The sequence below is a fragment of the Mustela lutreola genome, chromosome 14, assembly GCF_030435805.1.
Source record: "Mustela lutreola isolate mMusLut2 chromosome 14, mMusLut2.pri, whole genome shotgun sequence".
Taxonomy (NCBI): Eukaryota; Metazoa; Chordata; class Mammalia; order Carnivora; family Mustelidae; genus Mustela; species Mustela lutreola.
The window spans coordinates 35,771,414-35,791,191 of record NC_081303.1 but is presented as its reverse complement, the minus strand read 5'-3'; the positions used below and the strand labels follow the sequence as shown (position 1 = coordinate 35,791,191).

Genomic DNA, 19,778 nt, shown 5'->3' with positions numbered 1-19,778 from the left:
AATATTGTTAAAATTTCTATACTACCCAAAGTGATCTACATATTTAATGTAATCCCTACCAATAGTATTTTTCACAGAGCTAGAACAAATAATCCTAAAATTTGTATAAAACCACAAAAGACCCCACATAGCCAAAGCAACCTTGAAAAAGAAAAGCAAAGTTGGAGGCATCACAATTCTGGAGTTCAGGTTATATTAAAAAGCTATAGTGATCAAAACAATATGGTACCGGCATAAATACAGACACATAGATCAATGGAACAGAATAGAGAGTCCAGAAATGAACCCACAACTATAGGGTTAATTTATCTTCAATAGGGGCACCTGGGTGGCTCAGAGGGTTAAAGCTTCTGCCTTCAGCTCAGGTCATGATCCCAGGGTCCTGGGATCGAGCCCCACATCGGGCTCTCTGCTCTGCAGGGAGCCTGCTTCCTCCTCTCTCTCTGCCTGCCTCTCTGCCTACTTGTGATCTCTGTCTGTCAAATAAATAAATAAAATCTTTAAAAAAATTTATCTTCGGGGCACCTGGGTGGCTCAGTGGGTTAAGCCTCTGCCTTCGGCTCAGGTCATGATCCCAGGGTCCTGGGATCTCTGCCTGCCTCTCTGCCTACTTGTGATCTCTGTCAGATAAATAAAGAAAAAATCTTTAAAAAAAAAATTTATCTTCAATAAAGCAGGAATTAATAGCCAATAGAAAAGAGTCTCTTCAACCAATGCTGTTGGGGAAACTGGACAGCAACATGCAAAAGAATGAAATTGAGCCACTTCCTTACACCATACACAAAAATAACTTCAAATAACTGTCACCTAAATGTGAGACAGGAAACTACTAAAATCCTAGCAGAGAACACAGGCAGTAACCTCTTTGACATCAGCCATAGCAAATTCTTTCTAGATATGTCTCTGGAGGCAAGGAAAACAAGAGCAAAAACAAAGGCTTGGACTTCATCAAAATAAAAATCTTCTGCACAGAGAAGGAAACAAACTACAAAACTAAAAGTCAACCTGTGGAATGGGGGACAATGATTGCAAATTACATCTCTGATAAAGGGATTGTATCCAATTTATATAAAGAACCTATACAACTCAGCACTCAAAAAACAAATAATCCAACGAAAAAATGGGTAAAAGACACAGAGAGACATTTTTTCTAAAGAAGATATCCAGCTGGCCAACAGGCACATGAAAAGATGTTCCACATCACTCATCATCAGGGAAATACAAATCAAAACTACAGTGAAATATCACCTCACACCTGTCAGAATGGCTAAAATAAAAAACACAAGAAACAACAGGTGTTGATGAGGATGTGGAGAAAGGGGAGCCCTCTTGCACTGCTGTTGGGAAGGCAAACCAGGGCAAGTACAGAGAATCCTCGAAGAGTCAAAACTAGAACCACTCTACAATTCAGCAATTGCAGCACCATGTGTTACCCAAAGAATACAACAACACTAATTCAAAGGATATGTGTGCCCTGATGTTTATAGCAGCACTATCTACAACAGCCAGATTACCGAAAGGACCCAAGTGTCCATCAACTGAAGGACATCTATACTGATGTGGTATATATATAAAATAGAATATTACTTAACCTTAAAAAAGGATGCAATCTGGCCATTTGCAAGGATGTGGATGGAGCTAGAGAGTATTATGCTAAGCAAAATAAGTCAATCAGAAAAAGACAAATACCATATGATATTGCTCCTATGAGGAATTTAAGAAAAAAAACCAAAGGTGTATAAGGGAAAAAAAGAGGGGGGGGCACACCAAAAAATAGATTCTTAACTATATAGAACAAACTGATGGTTATGGGGTGGGGGGGACTGCGTGAAACAGGTGATGGGGATTGAGGGGGGCACTTGTCGTGATGAGCACTGGGTGTTGTGTGGAGATGTTGAATCACTAAATTGTATATCTGAAACTAATATTACACTGTATGGTAACTAACTGGAATTGAAATAGGAACTCAAAAAAATTCACTGTAATATTCAGCTGTGTCATCTCTACTACCTAACAAACTCTTAAGCTTCATTTGTCTATCTGTAAAGTGGACATAATGAGAGGTCAAATTCAGACCCATGTCTGGAATAGTTTTTTAGGGTTTTGTTTGTTTGTTTATTTCTTCAGTAGGCTCCATGCTGGGCTCAACACAGGGCTTGAATGCACGACCCTGAGATCAAGACCCAACTCAAGATCAAGAGTTGGACACTCAATGGACTGAGCCACCCAGGTGCTCCAGGAATTGTATTAATGTACAGGGACCAATTAACTAGTATCCTTGCTTTCATCCCTTCACAGCTTCAAACTCATCATTCATGCTACAAGCAAAATTAATTCCCTAAACTGGAATCCAAGGTCTAGATTTTGGCTACACTATTTGGGTAACTTGGAGTCAGTGGTAGTTCCAGAATTCCAATACAGGATGGAGGAATTAGAAGACAGGACTAAAGAACTTGTCATGAAACTGCATTTGTATAATAAGTGCACTGATTTTACCAAGAGCATGTGCCTATTTGGGGTGGTTTGGTAGAGAAAGGAGCATCCTCCTAACACCACCTGTGTAAGGCATTCAGGCTGCTATGGCAAAACATCACTGGCCGGGTAGATTATAAACAACAGAAATTCATTTCTCAAAGTTCTGGAGACTGAGAAATCCAAGATCGAGGCACCAACATGGCTGCGGTCTGAGGAGCGCGCTCTTCCTTCGTAGCTGGCACCTTCTCACTATGCCTTCACACGGTGGAGGGGACCAGGGAGCTCTGTGGGAATGCTTACAAGGGCACTAATCTTATTCGTGAGGGTTCCACCTAAAACTATGACACTGGGCATTAGTATCCAACATATGAGTTGGGGGTGGGGGAGACACAAACATTTAGACCACAGTAACACCTCTAAGTTTTGTCCATAAAAGGAATGTATTATAGTACAGTCCTCACAGAATTGTCCTAAGAACTAAACAAAGTGTACTATGATGCATGCACGTGTCTTGGCGCAGTGCCTGGGACAGAGTAAAGCACTGGGTAAGTTTATTATGATGTCACTCCTCTCCTCAAAACTCTCTAAATGACCCCCTACTGACTACTGAATAAAACACAGATCCCTCCAACACCCATTTAGCCACAAACTACCTGTCTAGCTTCAGCCCTTCCAGCATTCATCCAGAGAATTTAACCATTATTTACAGAGCAATAGCCCCACCTGCCAACCTCACTCTCAGTTCTTCAGGTCTCTGTTCCGACATTTGCCTATCAGAGAGGCCTTTCCTGATCGCCCTCTCTAAGGGAACGCACATTCCCTTACCGGCGACTTCATAACCCCCTTTGTTGCGCTACTTTTCTTGAAAGCACTCCATAGATTTATAGATTTTGACATAAATTTCTGGGTCTTCCTCCTGGAAAGTAAACGTCAGGAACATATTCTGTTTTGTGCCAAGTTGTACATATATTCTCAGGTCCTGGGAGAGTATTTAGCACATAGAGGTACTCGATAAATATTTATTATATGAATGTTGACATACAATTTATTATGTTTCCTCAACCTAAGATGCCCTCTCGACATTGTCATCTTCCAAAATTTGACTCCTTTTCAAAAAAGATTTTATTTTACAGACAGATATCATAAGTAGGCAGAGAGACAGGCAGAGGTTGAGGGGGAACCAGGCTCCCCACTTAGCAGAGAGCCTGATCCCAGGACCCTGAGATCATGACCTGAGTCGAAGGTAAAGGCTTAACCCACTGACCACCCAGGCGCCCCCAAAATTTTATTCATTCTTCAAAGCTGACTCAAATACTCTTCTGTGAAATTTCTGATTCTCCCAAGTAGAACTCATTGCTCTCTCAACCGTTACATGATTATAATTTGAGTTAGCTCTCATTTTAATCTGTCTTATAATTTTTCTGATCTTATTTTTTGCTTCTATCTCTAGACTGTAAGCTTTTTAAAGGCAGGATCTATGTCTTATCTTTTTATCATACTCCATGCCAAATTCCCCACCCCTCACTCACTATCAGATAGTACCACATTGCCGCCACAGGGACATAATTTAAAAGAGGGTTGGAACTCAGTTTTTGCTTAGCTATTTGAAGGGAAGAGTGAAAAAACAGAATGAAAAAAAACCAAACAAACAAAACAGAAGCAAATGCTAAATTGTGTGGAAGGGTATGGCTCTAGCAACTTATAAAACTGCCATACTTCAGAAGGCTTGGAAGAGATATAAGTAAATTATTTCCATGAAAATCTGTTAATGTGACTACAGAAGTTATTAGCAAACAAAAATTAGGAAAGTTTTCATTTTTCAGGAAAGGGGAAAAAGTCCAAAACAAAAAGTCCAAAAGTCCTAAGAAACACAGTAGGGAAGCCGGGCTGGCTCAGTTGGTGGGGGTTGTGAGTTCAAGTCCCATGCTGGGTGTAGAGATTACTTAAAAATACAATCTTAAAAAGAAAGAAAGAAAGAAACCCAGTAATTGGCTGGATGACACCTTTTCATTCTCATGTGGTCCTTTATGACATCACTAAATCTATACTGAATCACTATGGCTGATGATGTTATAATGGTCATCGGTGTATATTATGCTGACGATGCATCCAGTGGAGCACCATATTAACTGATCCCAGAGTGATTCTGCTCTGTGACCAATTTTTGGCTGTAGATTTTTTTTTTCCCAATTAAGAAAGATGTCCATTCAAGGACTATCCCTAACTTTTTCTCTGTTGTTTATCTGTTTCCTTAGGGAGAGCTGCTGCATTTGTGATGGAACTATCTGGACAAAGGTTGGATGGGAGATTTTTCCAGAAGAAATGCATTATCTGAAAGTTAAGCCTTCTCCGTCTCACTGTCTACCTTACCCTCTGGACAAACTATGCTGCAATTTTGCTAATATGGATCTATTTCAGGGTTCTTTACATCTCATTTATATTTTAGTACAAGCTCTCTTTTTAATACTGTCTGTTTTATCTGTACATTACCTGTGGATGAAATGGAAAAAACACCAAAAAAAGGTGAATTAGTGATACAAATAGTAATAGTTCTAAATACCATAGACTTTAAAACATAAGATTATCAGCTTCTTTGAGGGAACGTACCATGTCTTATTCCTCTTTGTAACATCTCCTTGCTCCCACCACTCACCCCCAAACATGTAGTACATTGTCTTGCACATACTTGGGGTTCAATAATGTGTATTGAATTAGAAAGTCTTAGAAATAATCTTATTCATCCTCTCTCTTTCAAGTTACAAAATATATCAGGAAGATAATGAGCTACAATGAGTAGAATGGTTAAGAGATGAAGTTATCTGTTTGGGCCCATAGGTTAGTCACTCAATCTTTGCTGTCTCACCCATAAATGAAGTGTCTGGACAAGGGATCTGTAAAGTCCCTTGCAGACTTACCTAAGAAAGCTAAGTATGTCAAAGTTGTCATGTATTATTTTTTCTTTTTTAAATAGACTGCAAACTCATTTCTAAGGTAAGGATAATATTCTGGGAAATGGTACTCTTAACCTAATTTCCCACTTTGCCAATGGAACTGTATTTTGAGGCAATCTTAAAAGCTCATTGACTGGGGCACCTGGGTGGCTCAATGGGTTGGGCCTCTGCCTTTGGCTCAGGTTGTGATTTCAGGGTCCTGAGATTGAGCCCCGCTTTGGGTTCTCTGCTCAGCAGGGAGCCTACTTCCCCCACCCCCACCTGCCTCCCTGCCTATTTGTGAGCTCGTTTTCACTGTGTCAAATAAATAAAATCTTTTTTTTTAAAAAGCTCATTGACTTTCACAACAATTAGATATTTATGACATTACTAGGATTTGATTGCATTATATGTTGATGCATATTGATAATATGTTAGTAAAGGAAAATATTCTACTAATATTCAAGTAATTTCTTTCAGCAGAATGCTCTAACCATAAAAAGCACATATTAAATGCTCGCTGATCATGATAATGATCACTGTAATTTTAGATGATATACAAAAGAGCATTTCTTCTACACTTACACCTTTCTTTTATAGTAACCTTTCTTTTGTATAGATAAATCCTATGTAATCATATGATAAATGATAGATATAAATATAAATCATAGATAAATCATATAAATCATAGAAAAATCAGTGTTTAGAGTTTAAGTGTACATATCCAGAAAACAAATGTAATTTGAATTACAGTAGAAAAAAAATCTGTAATATCATGTCTTCTTTTAGCTGAAAAAACGAGCCTCCCAAGATACATTTGTTAAGGACCTGGAAAATCCGTCTATCTATGACATTGATCAAATACTCTGCCGGCTGGTGGCCACAACATCAATGATGACCAAGTACCTGAATCAGATGTCCCAGCATACTCCAGCTAAGAAAGTCAAGTACCGAAAACTGAAGAAGAGGAGTGAAGAAGGAGCCAAAGGATACTAGACCCATCTGTATGCCAATGTAGCCCAGTCCAACATGGAGGTTACATAAGAAATCTGTTGAAACAACTCATGCAAGGATAAAAATGGTTCTTTGAGAGCCTTTGTAATATTTTTTGTTACATACTTTACTGAATCTTTCCAAAGAAGTATGGGTTGAAAAATTACTTTTGCTAAAAAGGCATCCATACTTACTAGAAAAAGATTGTATACAATTACTTCTTCATATTTGTGTTTTTTCCTTTTAGTATATTAGATTATTAATCATTAACCAATATGTAGAATAGAATCTTGATTAAGTATTTCAATAAATCTGATGAAACAAATATTTGTGGGGTGCCTGCCTGATTCAATTGGTTAAGCGTCCATGACTCTTAATCTCAGCTCAGGTCTTGATCTCTCAGGGTCATGAGTTCAAGCCCCACCATTGGGCTCCACCCTGGGTATGGAAAGCTACTTTTAATTAATTAATTAGTGAGTTAGTGATTTTTTTCTCACTTTCTTGAGTAGATTTTTTTGGCCACACAGAGACTTTTAGGTTCCCATCTCAGATTGCTGAAATAGTATTTAAATATTAAGAAATAGGATAATTTTTTAAAGTATAAATTTTTCCATTTTCATTATGACAAATGATTAAGTACCAACATTTTTAAAATTTCAGGCTTTGGTTGATAATATACCTCAGTTTTTAGAAAGTATTCTGGGCTTTTGTTGATCAGCCACCTCAATTTTTATAAGTATGGCTACCATATTTTCCAAAAAAATTGGGAGACCTATCTGAGACCAGGATAGAAGATTTTATTTAAAACATGTTGAAAAAAGCCAGAAAAACATGCCAGCTCTGTAACATACCTCCCCCAAAAAAACTTTTAAAACTTTTAAAAAACAATTCTCGAAACAGTAATATATAACTCTACAGTCTTTACAAGTAACAGAATAGTGCCTGCTCTAGGTTATTGTGGATTATTAAAAGTTTGAGTCCACTTTCCAGACTTTCCTCCTTACCTTCCATTCTCCCTTAGCACAACCCTGCTCTTGCATCTCCAAAAATGTCTCTTCCATCCTTTCAGAGTTCTGACCTGTCAACCAATTCCCTCTAAGAAAACACTGATACAAATTTCTTTTAATGAAAAGTCTCCAAAATTCAAAAATCCAAAGTACTTGATCTATGATAGTGGAATTTTCATCAGTATGGAGGAGACCCTTTTTAGGGTAGGTACTGGAGTAGACAGGCTTTAACAGGATACCTGGAGGCCAGCAAAGGGGGAGTTAAAATGGCTAGCAATTGGGAAAGTAAAGACTTGTCCTGACAGCACTCCCAATAGAAATGAAATGAAAACACGTTAGTCTGGCATTTCAGGCACTTATCTGGCTATGATAACAGCAATAGCATTTTTCAAGTGCTAATTATAGACCAGGCCTTGCGGGAAGTGCTTTGTATTGTCTCATTTCATTCCTCACAACAACCCCATGAAGAATTTAAGTACCTTGTCCAAGGTGTCACAGGTTTCAAAATGGAGACACCAGTATTTGAACTCCAGCGAAATACCTATGTACTTTTGCTTTTTCCACTAGTGCTGTAGCCCTCCTTTGCAACTTATGACTTGCTAATATTCTAGTAAGACAATCTCATCCCTGTCCCCCGATATGCGCACTCATTCCCAACCCTCAGGGTGTGTGCATACCCTGCCCCCTTCCCCTGTATTAAAATCCTACCCATTCTCCAAGGCCCAGCTCCAGTCCAACATGCTCCAACTTCACCTTCTCTGACCACCCCAGAGCACGGACCACATCTTCTCCTGATTTTAACCCTTCTTGGTAGGCTTTCTGATGTTTTTATGTCTATAGCTTATCATCCCCCACCTAACAAATGTCCAGAGGGCAGGAACAACCAGGTGTACCTGCAACAATGCTATTCTCATAGTGGGCATTTAATAAACGCTTGCTGAAAGCACAAATGCAAGAGAACCATGCGAAATGAATGCCAGGAACTTCATAAATACTAGTTTTTTAACCAATGTGTGTATACATTCATAATTACACAGGTATTATCTCCCTGGAATCTCTAAGGTATGTTCTACATGGCTGTGGAAATGAATTAACCAAAAAAAAAATCACTAAAACTCAAAATAACACATAGCTTTTTGACCTTTGATTGCAGCATTAACATACATGCAGAAAAGTGCAAAAATTATAAATCTATAGCTCAACAAACTTTCACAAATGAACACACCATGCACCAGATCAAGAAAAAGAACACTACATCCTAGAAATTCCCTTCCTGCCAGAAAGATAACTGCTATTCTGACTTCCAGCACTATAATTTTCCCTGGAAAGTCATTTTAAATTATTATATAACTGTATCTACCTGGGAAGGCAATATATGGTTCAAATACACCATTAAAAAAAGAAAAGGGGGGCGCCTGGGTGGCTCAGTGGGTTAAGCCGCTGCCTTCGGCTCAGGTCATGATCCCAGGGTCCTGGGATCGAGCCCCGCATCGGGCTCTCTGCTCAGCCGGGAGCCTGCTTCCTTCTCTCTCTCTCTGCCTGCCTCTCTGCCTGCTTGTGATCTCTCTCTGTCAAATAAATAAATAAAATCTTTAAAAAAAAAAAAAAAGAAAAGAAAAGGAATGGTCCACTCTGCCTAAGTCTCTCAGAAAATGGCCCTGAACATATTGCATACATATAGCCTTATAAGAAATTATTGATGAAACTGTTAGAAATTAGTCAATCAACTAACTTCCAATATGTACAGTTTCTATTGAGTACAATGTTTGAGGTCAATAGCAAAATAGAAAAAAAAGCAGATTTCACACACCATCAGCAGCCGTGATTACATGTACAAATAAAACTTGATAAAAGCTGAAAATGCTTGAAAAACAAGACAGAGGATCATAGGGGAAGGGAGGGGGATAATGAAACAAGATGAAACCAGAGAGGGAGACAAACCATGTGAGACTCTTAATCTCAGGAAACAAACTGAGGGTTGTTGGAGTGGAGTGGGGTGAGAGGGATGGGGTCACTGGGTGATGGACACTGGGGAGGGTATGTGCTATGGTGAGTGCTGTGAATTGTGTAAGCCTGATGATTCACAGACCTGTACCCCTGAAACAAATAACACATTGTATGTTAACTTTAAAAAAAAAAAAAGACCTATATCTTAAAAAAAAAAAAAAAAAAAAAAAGACGTGGTATATATACAATGGAGTATTATTCAGCCATTAAAAAAGAATGAACTCTTGCCATTTGCAATGACACATATGGAGCTAGGAAATATTATTCTAAGTGAAATAAGTCAGCGAAAGACAAATACCATATGACTTCACTCCTATGTGGAATTTAACAAATGAACAAAGGAAAAAAAAAGAGAGAGAGAAAGAGAGACAAACCAAAAAACAGACTCTTAACTATAGAGAACAAACTGATGGTTGCCAGAGGGGTGGTGAGGGGGGAGATGGGGGAAACAGGTGATGGGGATGAAGGCATGCACTTGCGATCAACACTGGGTGTTGTATGGAAGTGTTGAATCACTATATTGTGCACCTGAACCTAATACGACATATTAACAATACTGGAATTAAATTTTTTTTAAAAGCTGAAAATGCTAATTATCTCTTGATTTGTTGATGGTATAACCTATAACTCATAGGGGAAAAAATCCATCATTCAGTCCTTTTGCTACTGTCACCAGCTAGATACCAAGAGCTGGCCTTTACTACACACCTGGTTGTGCTCACTAACCTCTGTCCCTATTTTTCCTTAAGCACTTCTTTCCAGCTTCTCTCTTAACTCAGGCAAATGGAAATGAAACTAGCCCTTATGCACAGCAACTGCCCTGAGGCCTCCAACCAGCCCAGACTACCCAGACCAGTTTGAGCATAACCCATGTCTCCTGCCTGCACAGAAGGGCCATGGAGTGACCCCTAGAATAACCAACAACTATCTTTATCTCACTCTAATACTAAAATCTCCACCTGAAGAGGATACAAGCCTCGTTTACATAACATACAATGCATGTATAGGCATGTTGCCTTAAGGCGCATGGGGGACCTGCTACTCACCTGTACAAACAATGATGAGGATCCCCTTTCTAAATACCCTAACCCTTAATAAAAGGAGTCCATGTACCCTTGCTTGGGGAGTCATAGCTTTGGAAGTTGTTCTCTTCGATATTTACTGCAAATAAAGTTTCGTTTATGTGACAACTCACCTGGGGTAGTTTCTATCTGTGACTTAACAAGGCGTGAGAACTCGTGCTACTTAGGTACACTACCTTGGGTCTTCCTTACCTGCCCAGTCCAGGAATTCCACACACTCCGTCTGGGAATACCGAGCAGCAACATCTCGAGCTCTTTCTTCCCGGAAATTCAGCGCTTCTATATCAACGTCCAACTCCACTAGTGCTTTCAAAGTTTCCAGACGACCCCAGGCTGCAGCACAGTGTAAGAGTGTGTAACCTAACAAGAGAATGAAGATGGTTAGGTCGAACAGGCTACATTGTTTCAGGCTTGTTTTACTGAACAGAAGATCATAATGAAGATGAACTCTTGAACAATTACTGTGAGCGAGGCCCTATTCTACATACTTTATACACAGTAAACTCATTCAGTTCATAAAAACCCTGAGGTCAGAACTATTATAATCCCCACTTTACAGATAAGGAAACTGAAGCCCAGAGAAGTTAAGAAGGAAATTGAGGTCCAGAAGCTTGCCGGAGGAATGCAGCCAGTGAGTGATGGATGCAAGATACCAACACAAGTAGCCTTAAGTCTGAGCTCTTTAACGCCTTTTAAAAAGGAAGACAGCAACCTCCCCAGAAGTAATCTATTTTGGAACACAATTAGACCCAGAACTCTAGTCTAAGGGACTTTCAGCAAACTCTAATTATATTGGCATTATTGTTAATGCAATCTTATAAATTATGATCACTGTGTATGCCTTTGGTTTGAATATTAATCATTTGAATGAAAACTGAAATCATGACCCACCAGATTAGAAAGTTGTTTTTTAGATTTGCAGTGGCAACTACTAGGAGGGTGATAAAAAGGAGGCATAATTAAAATTTTTTCACACTGGTTTAAAACAATCAAGTCAAGGGGCGCCTGGGTGGCTCAGTGGGTTAAGCCGCTGCTTTCGGCTCAGGTCATGATCTCGGGGTCCTGGGATCGAGTCCCGCATCGGGCTCTCTGCTCAGCAGGGAGCCTGCTTCCCTCTCTCTCTCTCTCTCTGCCTCCCTCTCCATCTACTTGTGATTTCTCTCTGTCAAATAAATAAATAAAATCTTAAAAAAAAAAAAAACAATCAAGTCAAAACTTCTTTGTTTTAACTTACCCACAGGAGATATTTATGACTCATTTAACTGGCCAAAGAGGCATGTACTTCTAACACAAGAAGAACTGAGCAAAAGAATGAACAGATGTGTTGACTCTATTATGTACCAGGCACTTTATGTACTAATACATGATTCAACCCCTTCAAGAACCTCTGAGGTCTGTACTGTTAACCCCATTAAAAGACACAACGGAAAGTGAAGTTCAGAGAGGTTACCCTTGCCCAAGGCCACACTGGTAGTAAGTAGCCAAAGCAAAATTCAAACCCAGGTCTGTTGCCAAATAAAGCATTTGTAAGGAGTAGGAAATAGTACCTAAATGCTTGCCACTGAGTAGAGCAGGAAAAAAGAGAATCGTGATTCCTCCACTGCTGCTGCCCCCCAGAACAATTTGTTACTTAAACTGTAACCCCTGGAGGATTTTACTAGTTACCAAGCACATTTAGATATGGCCTTAAGAAATACATATACTGGCAACAGGTCTTTGGGGAGAAGGACGATGTAGGACCGTGAAGCTGGGCAGCTGGGGATGCCCGGCTCGCTCAGGGCGGAAAGCCACCCCTTCATGGAAGCTGAAGCCGGGCAGCCGGGAACGCCTGGCCCACCCAGGGCGGAACGCCGCCTGCTTCAGGGAAGCCGAGCACCCGGAACGCCTGGTCAGCTCAGGGTGGAACGAAAACCGCCTGCTTCCCTTTTTGGTTGTCTCTCCTTTCTCTTCCCAGAACTGCTCGTTGGTGGTTAGAGGAGTCCTTTGAATGTGCTTGGTTAACTAGAAACTTGATCCTCCTCCTTGCTGGCCGGCAAGAGGTGACTAACGTGTGACCTTCACCAATCCTTCTGATGGCTATTGTTTTCTATCCAATAAAAGTGAGACTGCGGAGTTGCTCGTGGCAGCAGTCCTTTTCGACTGTTGTCCCCTGCTCCCAGTCTTTTGCAGCTGACTTGATTGTGCCTAATTCTTCTCTTGTTGCTGACTGGAAGCGGCACTCCACTTCCTTCCAGAAGCCTCTTCTTGGCTCCCTACTTGCCATATTCCCACAATCCCAGGTCTGTTTTACATGAGGTTGTAAACTACCTTTGTCTTGAGGATATCATAACCTGAAAGGTTAATAAGGGAATCAAAAGGAACATCAAGTGAACTACTCCAAGATCAGCCAAAATTGGAATCACCTCTCCTCTTTGGCCCAACTTTTTTTTTTTTTCTTAATATCATAGCAAATGAGAAATTTCAAAAATGGAGAGATAGAGACTGGCCCAAGAATTTCACTGTGCCTTATCCTCTACAAAAAAAAAAAAAAAAAAAAGAGAGAGAGAGAGAGAAAGAGAGAGAGAGAAATACCCTGATACCACCCTCATTGCTCTTGCCTTCTGCCTGAAGATGCAAGTCTTCAATGAGCCAAAAAAGTCTAGAGCCCTGAAAGCTGGAGGTGGGAGACACTGTCTACAAACAAGATGCTGCCAGCACGAGCCATTCCAAATGAGTTCTGGCTCCTTACATTGCTTTTCTCAAGGCTGAAGTTCCACACCACTGGTAACACCTAATTTTTTTTTTTCCTATTTAACATACATAGCTTAAAAACAAGAAAACAAGATTTCTAAACAGAGGCTTTTAACAAAAAATTTGGATGTTTTAAAAACACCGTTACATTTTTTCCCCCTTGTTGGGGATGGTCTGTTTTCTAGAGAGAAACACACAGATCTTGTAGTACATTAACCCCACTGCCTTCCCAGAAGAAGAAAAACATTTAAATAAGATGATTTCAAAAGTAACTAGAAGAGAAAGGGATTTTCCTAAAGTTCTCCCATAATGTTGGCAATGAGTGTTAGACCTCAGGTGATGTATACAGAGGGCCACATGACAGAAATCCCAGTAAGAAGAATGGTACCATAAATGGAATTGGGAAGGCTTGGGGTCGATTCTGAGAGAAAAAATAATCTCATTGTGGAGGACTACTGGTTACTGAATACAGAGTGAGTCATCTGAGCAGGTAGTTCATAGTAAGGCAAAAGATCAGACAGGAAAGGAATCTTTTTCTCTATGTGGGCACCGTTCTATGCACTTCGCAGCTATGAACTCATTACCATCCTATGAAGTAGGCACTAGTGTGTTCTCCTTTGTAAGAAAACAAAAGCACAGAGAAGATAAGTACTTTTCTCAAGGTTGCTGTAAGTTAATGAAGGTATATGGTGAGGTCAAAGTCCAAGACCAGGAATGATGAGTCAAAAACAAATAACAGGCCATGGAGCAAAATACTCACCTATCTAGAATACTTCTCACAACCTACCTCCCACCCCAGTACCAGACTCTTTGAATTCCCCAAATCATGTTTCACCCTCTACAACTTTGCATATGCTGGTTTTTTCTGACCTGAAATAGTAATCACAGTAATAGAATAAAGTAATTCCAGTACAAATATAATGTTTACTTAGTATTAATACTGGTATTTTATAAAATGGAGTTCAGAATTAATTTTTTAATTTTTTTTTAAAGATTTTATTTATTTATTTGAGATCACAAGTAGGCAGAGAAGCAGGCAGAGAGAGAGGGGGAAGCAGGCTTCCCACTGAGCAGAGAACCCGATGCAGGGCTCAATCCCAGGACCCTGAGATCATGACCTGAGCTGAAGGCAGAGGCTTAACCCACTGAGCCACCCTGGTGCCCTGAGAATTCATTTTTTAAATTTGTGAAACTATTTAATAAACTTTAATGTTAATACATTTATGAAAATGTACAAACAAAAGATATCCAAAAAAGCCTAAGTATGAAATAGAAATAGATTTTCATTCTATTAGCCATAAAAATTGTCAGATAAAACTGACAAAAATTGGGACGCCTGGGTGGCTCAGTCGGTGAACCATCTGCCTTTGGCTCAGGACATGATCCCAGGATCCTGGGATCCAGTTCCCCATCATGCTCTTTTCTCCCTCTGCCTGCCGCTCCCCCTGCTTGTGCTCTCTTACAAATAAATAAATAAAATCTTAAAAAAAAAAAAAAAACAATCAAGTCAAAACTTCTTTGTTTTAACTTACCCACAGGAGATATTTATGACTCATTTAACTGGCCAAAGAGGCATGTACTTCTAACACAAGAAGAACTGAGCAAAAGAATGAACAGATGTGTTGACTCTATTATGTACCAGGCACTTTATGTACTAATACATGATTCAACCCCTTCAAGAACCTCTGAGGTCTGTACTGTTAACCCCATTAAAAGACACAACGGAAAGTGAAGTTCAGAGAGGTTACCCTTGCCCAAGGCCACACTGGTAGTAAGTAGCCAAAGCAAAATTCAAACCCAGGTCTGTTGCCAAATAAAGCATTTGTAAGGAGTAGGAAATAGTACCTAAATGCTTGCCACTGAGTAGAGCAGGAAAAAAGAGAATCGTGATTCCTCCACTGCTGCTGCCCCCCAGAACAATTTGTTACTTAAACTGTAACCCCTGGAGGATTTTACTAGTTACCAAGCACATTTAGATATGGCCTTAAGAAATACATATACTGGCAACAGGTCTTTGGGGAGAAGGACGATGTAGGACCGTGAAGCTGGGCAGCTGGGGATGCCCGGCTCGCTCAGGGCGGAAAGCCACCCCTTCATGGAAGCTGAAGCCGGGCAGCCGGGAACGCCTGGCCCACCCAGGGCGGAACGCCGCCTGCTTCAGGGAAGCCGAGCACCCGGAACGCCTGGTCAGCTCAGGGTGGAACGAAAACCGCCTGCTTCCCTTTTTGGTTGTCTCTCCTTTCTCTTCCCAGAACTGCTCGTTGGTGGTTAGAGGAGTCCTTTGAATGTGCTTGGTTAACTAGAAACTTGATCCTCCTCCTTGCTGGCCGGCAAGAGGTGACTAACGTGTGACCTTCACCAATCCTTCTGATGGCTATTGTTTTCTATCCAATAAAAGTGAGACTGCGGAGTTGCTCGTGGCAGCAGTCCTTTTCGACTGTTGTCCCCTGCTCCCAGTCTTTTGCAGCTGACTTGATTGTGCCTAATTCTTCTCTTGTTGCTGACTGGAAGCGGCACTCCACTTCCTTCCAGAAGCCTCTTCTTGGCTCCCTACTTGCCATATTCCCACAATCCCAGGTCTGTTTTACATGAGGTTGTAAACTACCTTTGTCTTGAGGATATCATAACCTGAAAGGTTAATAAGGGAATCAAAAGGAACATCAAGTGAACTACTCCAAGATCAGCCAAAATTGGAATCACCTCTCCTCTTTGGCCCAACTTTTTTTTTTTTTCTTAATATCATAGCAAATGAGAAATTTCAAAAATGGAGAGATAGAGACTGGCCCAAGAATTTCACTGTGCCTTATCCTCTACAAAAAAAAAAAAAAAAAAAAGAGAGAGAGAGAGAGAAAGAGAGAGAGAGAAATACCCTGATACCACCCTCATTGCTCTTGCCTTCTGCCTGAAGATGCAAGTCTTCAATGAGCCAAAAAAGTCTAGAGCCCTGAAAGCTGGAGGTGGGAGACACTGTCTACAAACAAGATGCTGCCAGCACGAGCCATTCCAAATGAGTTCTGGCTCCTTACATTGCTTTTCTCAAGGCTGAAGTTCCACACCACTGGTAACACCTAATTTTTTTTTTTCCTATTTAACATACATAGCTTAAAAACAAGAAAACAAGATTTCTAAACAGAGGCTTTTAACAAAAAATTTGGATGTTTTAAAAACACCGTTACATTTTTTCCCCCTTGTTGGGGATGGTCTGTTTTCTAGAGAGAAACACACAGATCTTGTAGTACATTAACCCCACTGCCTTCCCAGAAGAAGAAAAACATTTAAATAAGATGATTTCAAAAGTAACTAGAAGAGAAAGGGATTTTCCTAAAGTTCTCCCATAATGTTGGCAATGAGTGTTAGACCTCAGGTGATGTATACAGAGGGCCACATGACAGAAATCCCAGTAAGAAGAATGGTACCATAAATGGAATTGGGAAGGCTTGGGGTCGATTCTGAGAGAAAAAATAATCTCATTGTGGAGGACTACTGGTTACTGAATACAGAGTGAGTCATCTGAGCAGGTAGTTCATAGTAAGGCAAAAGATCAGACAGGAAAGGAATCTTTTTCTCTATGTGGGCACCGTTCTATGCACTTCGCAGCTATGAACTCATTACCATCCTATGAAGTAGGCACTAGTGTGTTCTCCTTTGTAAGAAAACAAAAGCACAGAGAAGATAAGTACTTTTCTCAAGGTTGCTGTAAGTTAATGAAGGTATATGGTGAGGTCAAAGTCCAAGACCAGGAATGATGAGTCAAAAACAAATAACAGGCCATGGAGCAAAATACTCACCTATCTAGAATACTTCTCACAACCTACCTCCCACCCCAGTACCAGACTCTTTGAATTCCCCAAATCATGTTTCACCCTCTACAACTTTGCATATGCTGGTTTTTTCTGACCTGAAATAGTAATCACAGTAATAGAATAAAGTAATTCCAGTACAAATATAATGTTTACTTAGTATTAATACTGGTATTTTATAAAATGGAGTTCAGAATTAATTTTTTAATTTTTTTTTAAAGATTTTATTTATTTATTTGAGATCACAAGTAGGCAGAGAAGCAGGCAGAGAGAGAGGGGGAAGCAGGCTTCCCACTGAGCAGAGAACCCGATGCAGGGCTCAATCCCAGGACCCTGAGATCATGACCTGAGCTGAAGGCAGAGGCTTAACCCACTGAGCCACCCTGGTGCCCTGAGAATTCATTTTTTAAATTTGTGAAACTATTTAATAAACTTTAATGTTAATACATTTATGAAAATGTACAAACAAAAGATATCCAAAAAAGCCTAAGTATGAAATAGAAATAGATTTTCATTCTATTAGCCATAAAAATTGTCAGATAAAACTGACAAAAATTGGGACGCCTGGGTGGCTCAGTCGGTGAACCATCTGCCTTTGGCTCAGGACATGATCCCAGGATCCTGGGATCCAGTTCCCCATCATGCTCTTTTCTCCCTCTGCCTGCCGCTCCCCCTGCTTGTGCTCTCTTACAAATAAATAAATAAAATCTTAAAAAAAAAAAACAACCACACACACAAAAATTAAGAGTAAAAAAAAACACACTACAAAAAGAAATATAATTAATTAATCATGAAAATTTCAAATGAAACATTAATTTTTCTAAGTGTATCAATGGTATCACCAAGACATTTTTGTACAACTTTTTTTTAGCTGTTACAATTTTTCTCATTCAATATTAGTTGGAAGTGGTTATAAACTAATCTCAAGTATGTTAATTTTTTTAAAAGATTTTACTTATTTGAGAGAGAGCACAAGAGCAGGGTGATGGGCACAGGGAGAAGCAGACTCCCCACTGAGCAGGAAGTCTGATGCCGGGCTTGATCCCAGAGGCAAAACAACATGCTACTACTAAACATGGAATGTGTCAACTAGGAAATCAAAGAAGAAATTTAAAAAATACATGGGAACAAATGAAATTGAATATATATAACTGTTCCAGACCTTTGGGATACAACAAAAGTGGTCACAGGAGGGAAGTATATAGCCATCCCAACCTATCCCAAGAAGCAAGAAAAATCTCAAACAATCCAACCTTACACCTTAGGGAACTAGAAAAAAGAACAACAAACGAACCCCAAAGCCAGCAGGAGGAAGGAAATAATAAAGATTAGAGCAGGTAAATGATATAGAAACTAAAAAAAACTCAATAGAACAAATCAATGAAACCAGGATCTGATTCTTTGAAAAAATTAATAAACTTGATAAACCTCTAGCCAGATTTACCAAAAAGAAAAGGACTAAAATAAATAAAATCACAAATGAAAGAAGAGAAATAAAACCAACACCACAGAAATACAAGTAATTATGAGATCATGAAAAACTGTATGCCAACAAATTGGATAACCTGGAAGAAATCGACAAATTCCTAGAAACATATAAACTACCAAAAATGAAACAAGAAGAAATAGAAAAGTTGAACAGACTGATAACCAGCAAAGAAACTGAATCAGTAATAAAAATCTCCCAACAAACAAAACCTGAGGACCAGATGGCTTCACAGGTGAATTTTACCATTTAAAGAGTTAATACTATTCTCAAACTATTCCAAATAACAGAAATGGAAGGAAAACTTCCAAATTCATTTTACAAGGCCAGCATTACCCTGATACCCAATCCAGATAAGATTCCACCAAAAAAGAAAACTACAAGCTAATAACTCTGATGAACACAGATGTAAAAATCCTCGACAAAATACTAGCAAACCAAATCTGACAGTTCATTAAAAGAATTACTCACCAGAATCAAGTGGGATTTATGCCTGGGCTGCAAGAGTGGCTCAATATTCACAAATCAATCAATGCAATACACTATACTAATGAAAGAAAGGATAAGAACTATATGACCCTTTCAATAGAGGCAGAAAAAGCATTTGACAAAGTACAACATCCATTCGTGATAAAAACTCTCAACCAAGTAGAGTTAGAGGGAACATACCTCAATATATTAAGAACCATATAAGAAAAACCCACAGAGGGAGACAAACCATAAGAGTCTCAATCTCAGGATTGCTAGGGTTGCTAGGGAGTGGGCAGGGAGGAATAGGGTGGCTGGGTTATGGACATTGGGGAGGGTATGTGCTATGGTGAGTGCTGTGAAAAGTGCAACACTGATGATTCACAGACCTGTACCCCTGAAGCAAATAATACATTATATGTTAATAGGGGGAAAAAAAAAAGGAAAAACCCTAACGAATATCCTTCACAATGGGAAAATGGAGAGCTTTTTCTCTATAGTTAGGAACAAAACAGGGATGTCTACTGTTACTCAACAAAAAGAAATGAAAGGCATCCAAATTGGCACAAAAGAAGGCAAACTTTTACTGTTTGCAGCTGAATGATATTCTATATAGATGACATGATACTTTGTACTCTATCTAGAAAACCCAAAGGACTCCACCAAAAAATTGCTAGAACTGATATACAAATTCTGTAAAGTCACAGGATACAAAACAACATACAGAAATCTGTTGCATTTCTATACAGCAATAATGAAGGACCAGAAAAAGAAATCAAGGAACCAATTCCATTGTAATT

General features: G+C 39.5%; 2 protein-coding genes across 4 annotated transcripts in view; one reads left to right on the top strand and one right to left on the bottom strand.

Moving 5' to 3' along the window:
• ANKRD45 (ankyrin repeat domain 45) overlaps positions 1 to 19,778 on the bottom strand; it is a 59,175-nt gene that overhangs the window by 17,646 nt on the left and 21,751 nt on the right. For all 3 annotated transcript variants that reach the window (XM_059146203.1, XM_059146204.1, XM_059146202.1), the window contains exon 3: positions 10,687 to 10,854. In XM_059146203.1, the coding sequence (XP_059002186.1) occupies positions 10,687 to 10,854 (168 nt within the window). The remainder of the gene's footprint in view (positions 1 to 10,686; positions 10,855 to 19,778) is intronic.
• TEX50 (testis expressed 50) lies at positions 4,568 to 6,715 on the top strand. Its single transcript, XM_059146205.1, has 2 exons — positions 4,568 to 4,998; positions 6,195 to 6,715. The coding sequence occupies exons 1-2, from the start codon at positions 4,675 to 4,677 to the stop codon at positions 6,399 to 6,401; spliced, it is 531 nt and encodes a 176-aa protein (XP_059002188.1). The 5' UTR covers positions 4,568 to 4,674; the 3' UTR covers positions 6,402 to 6,715.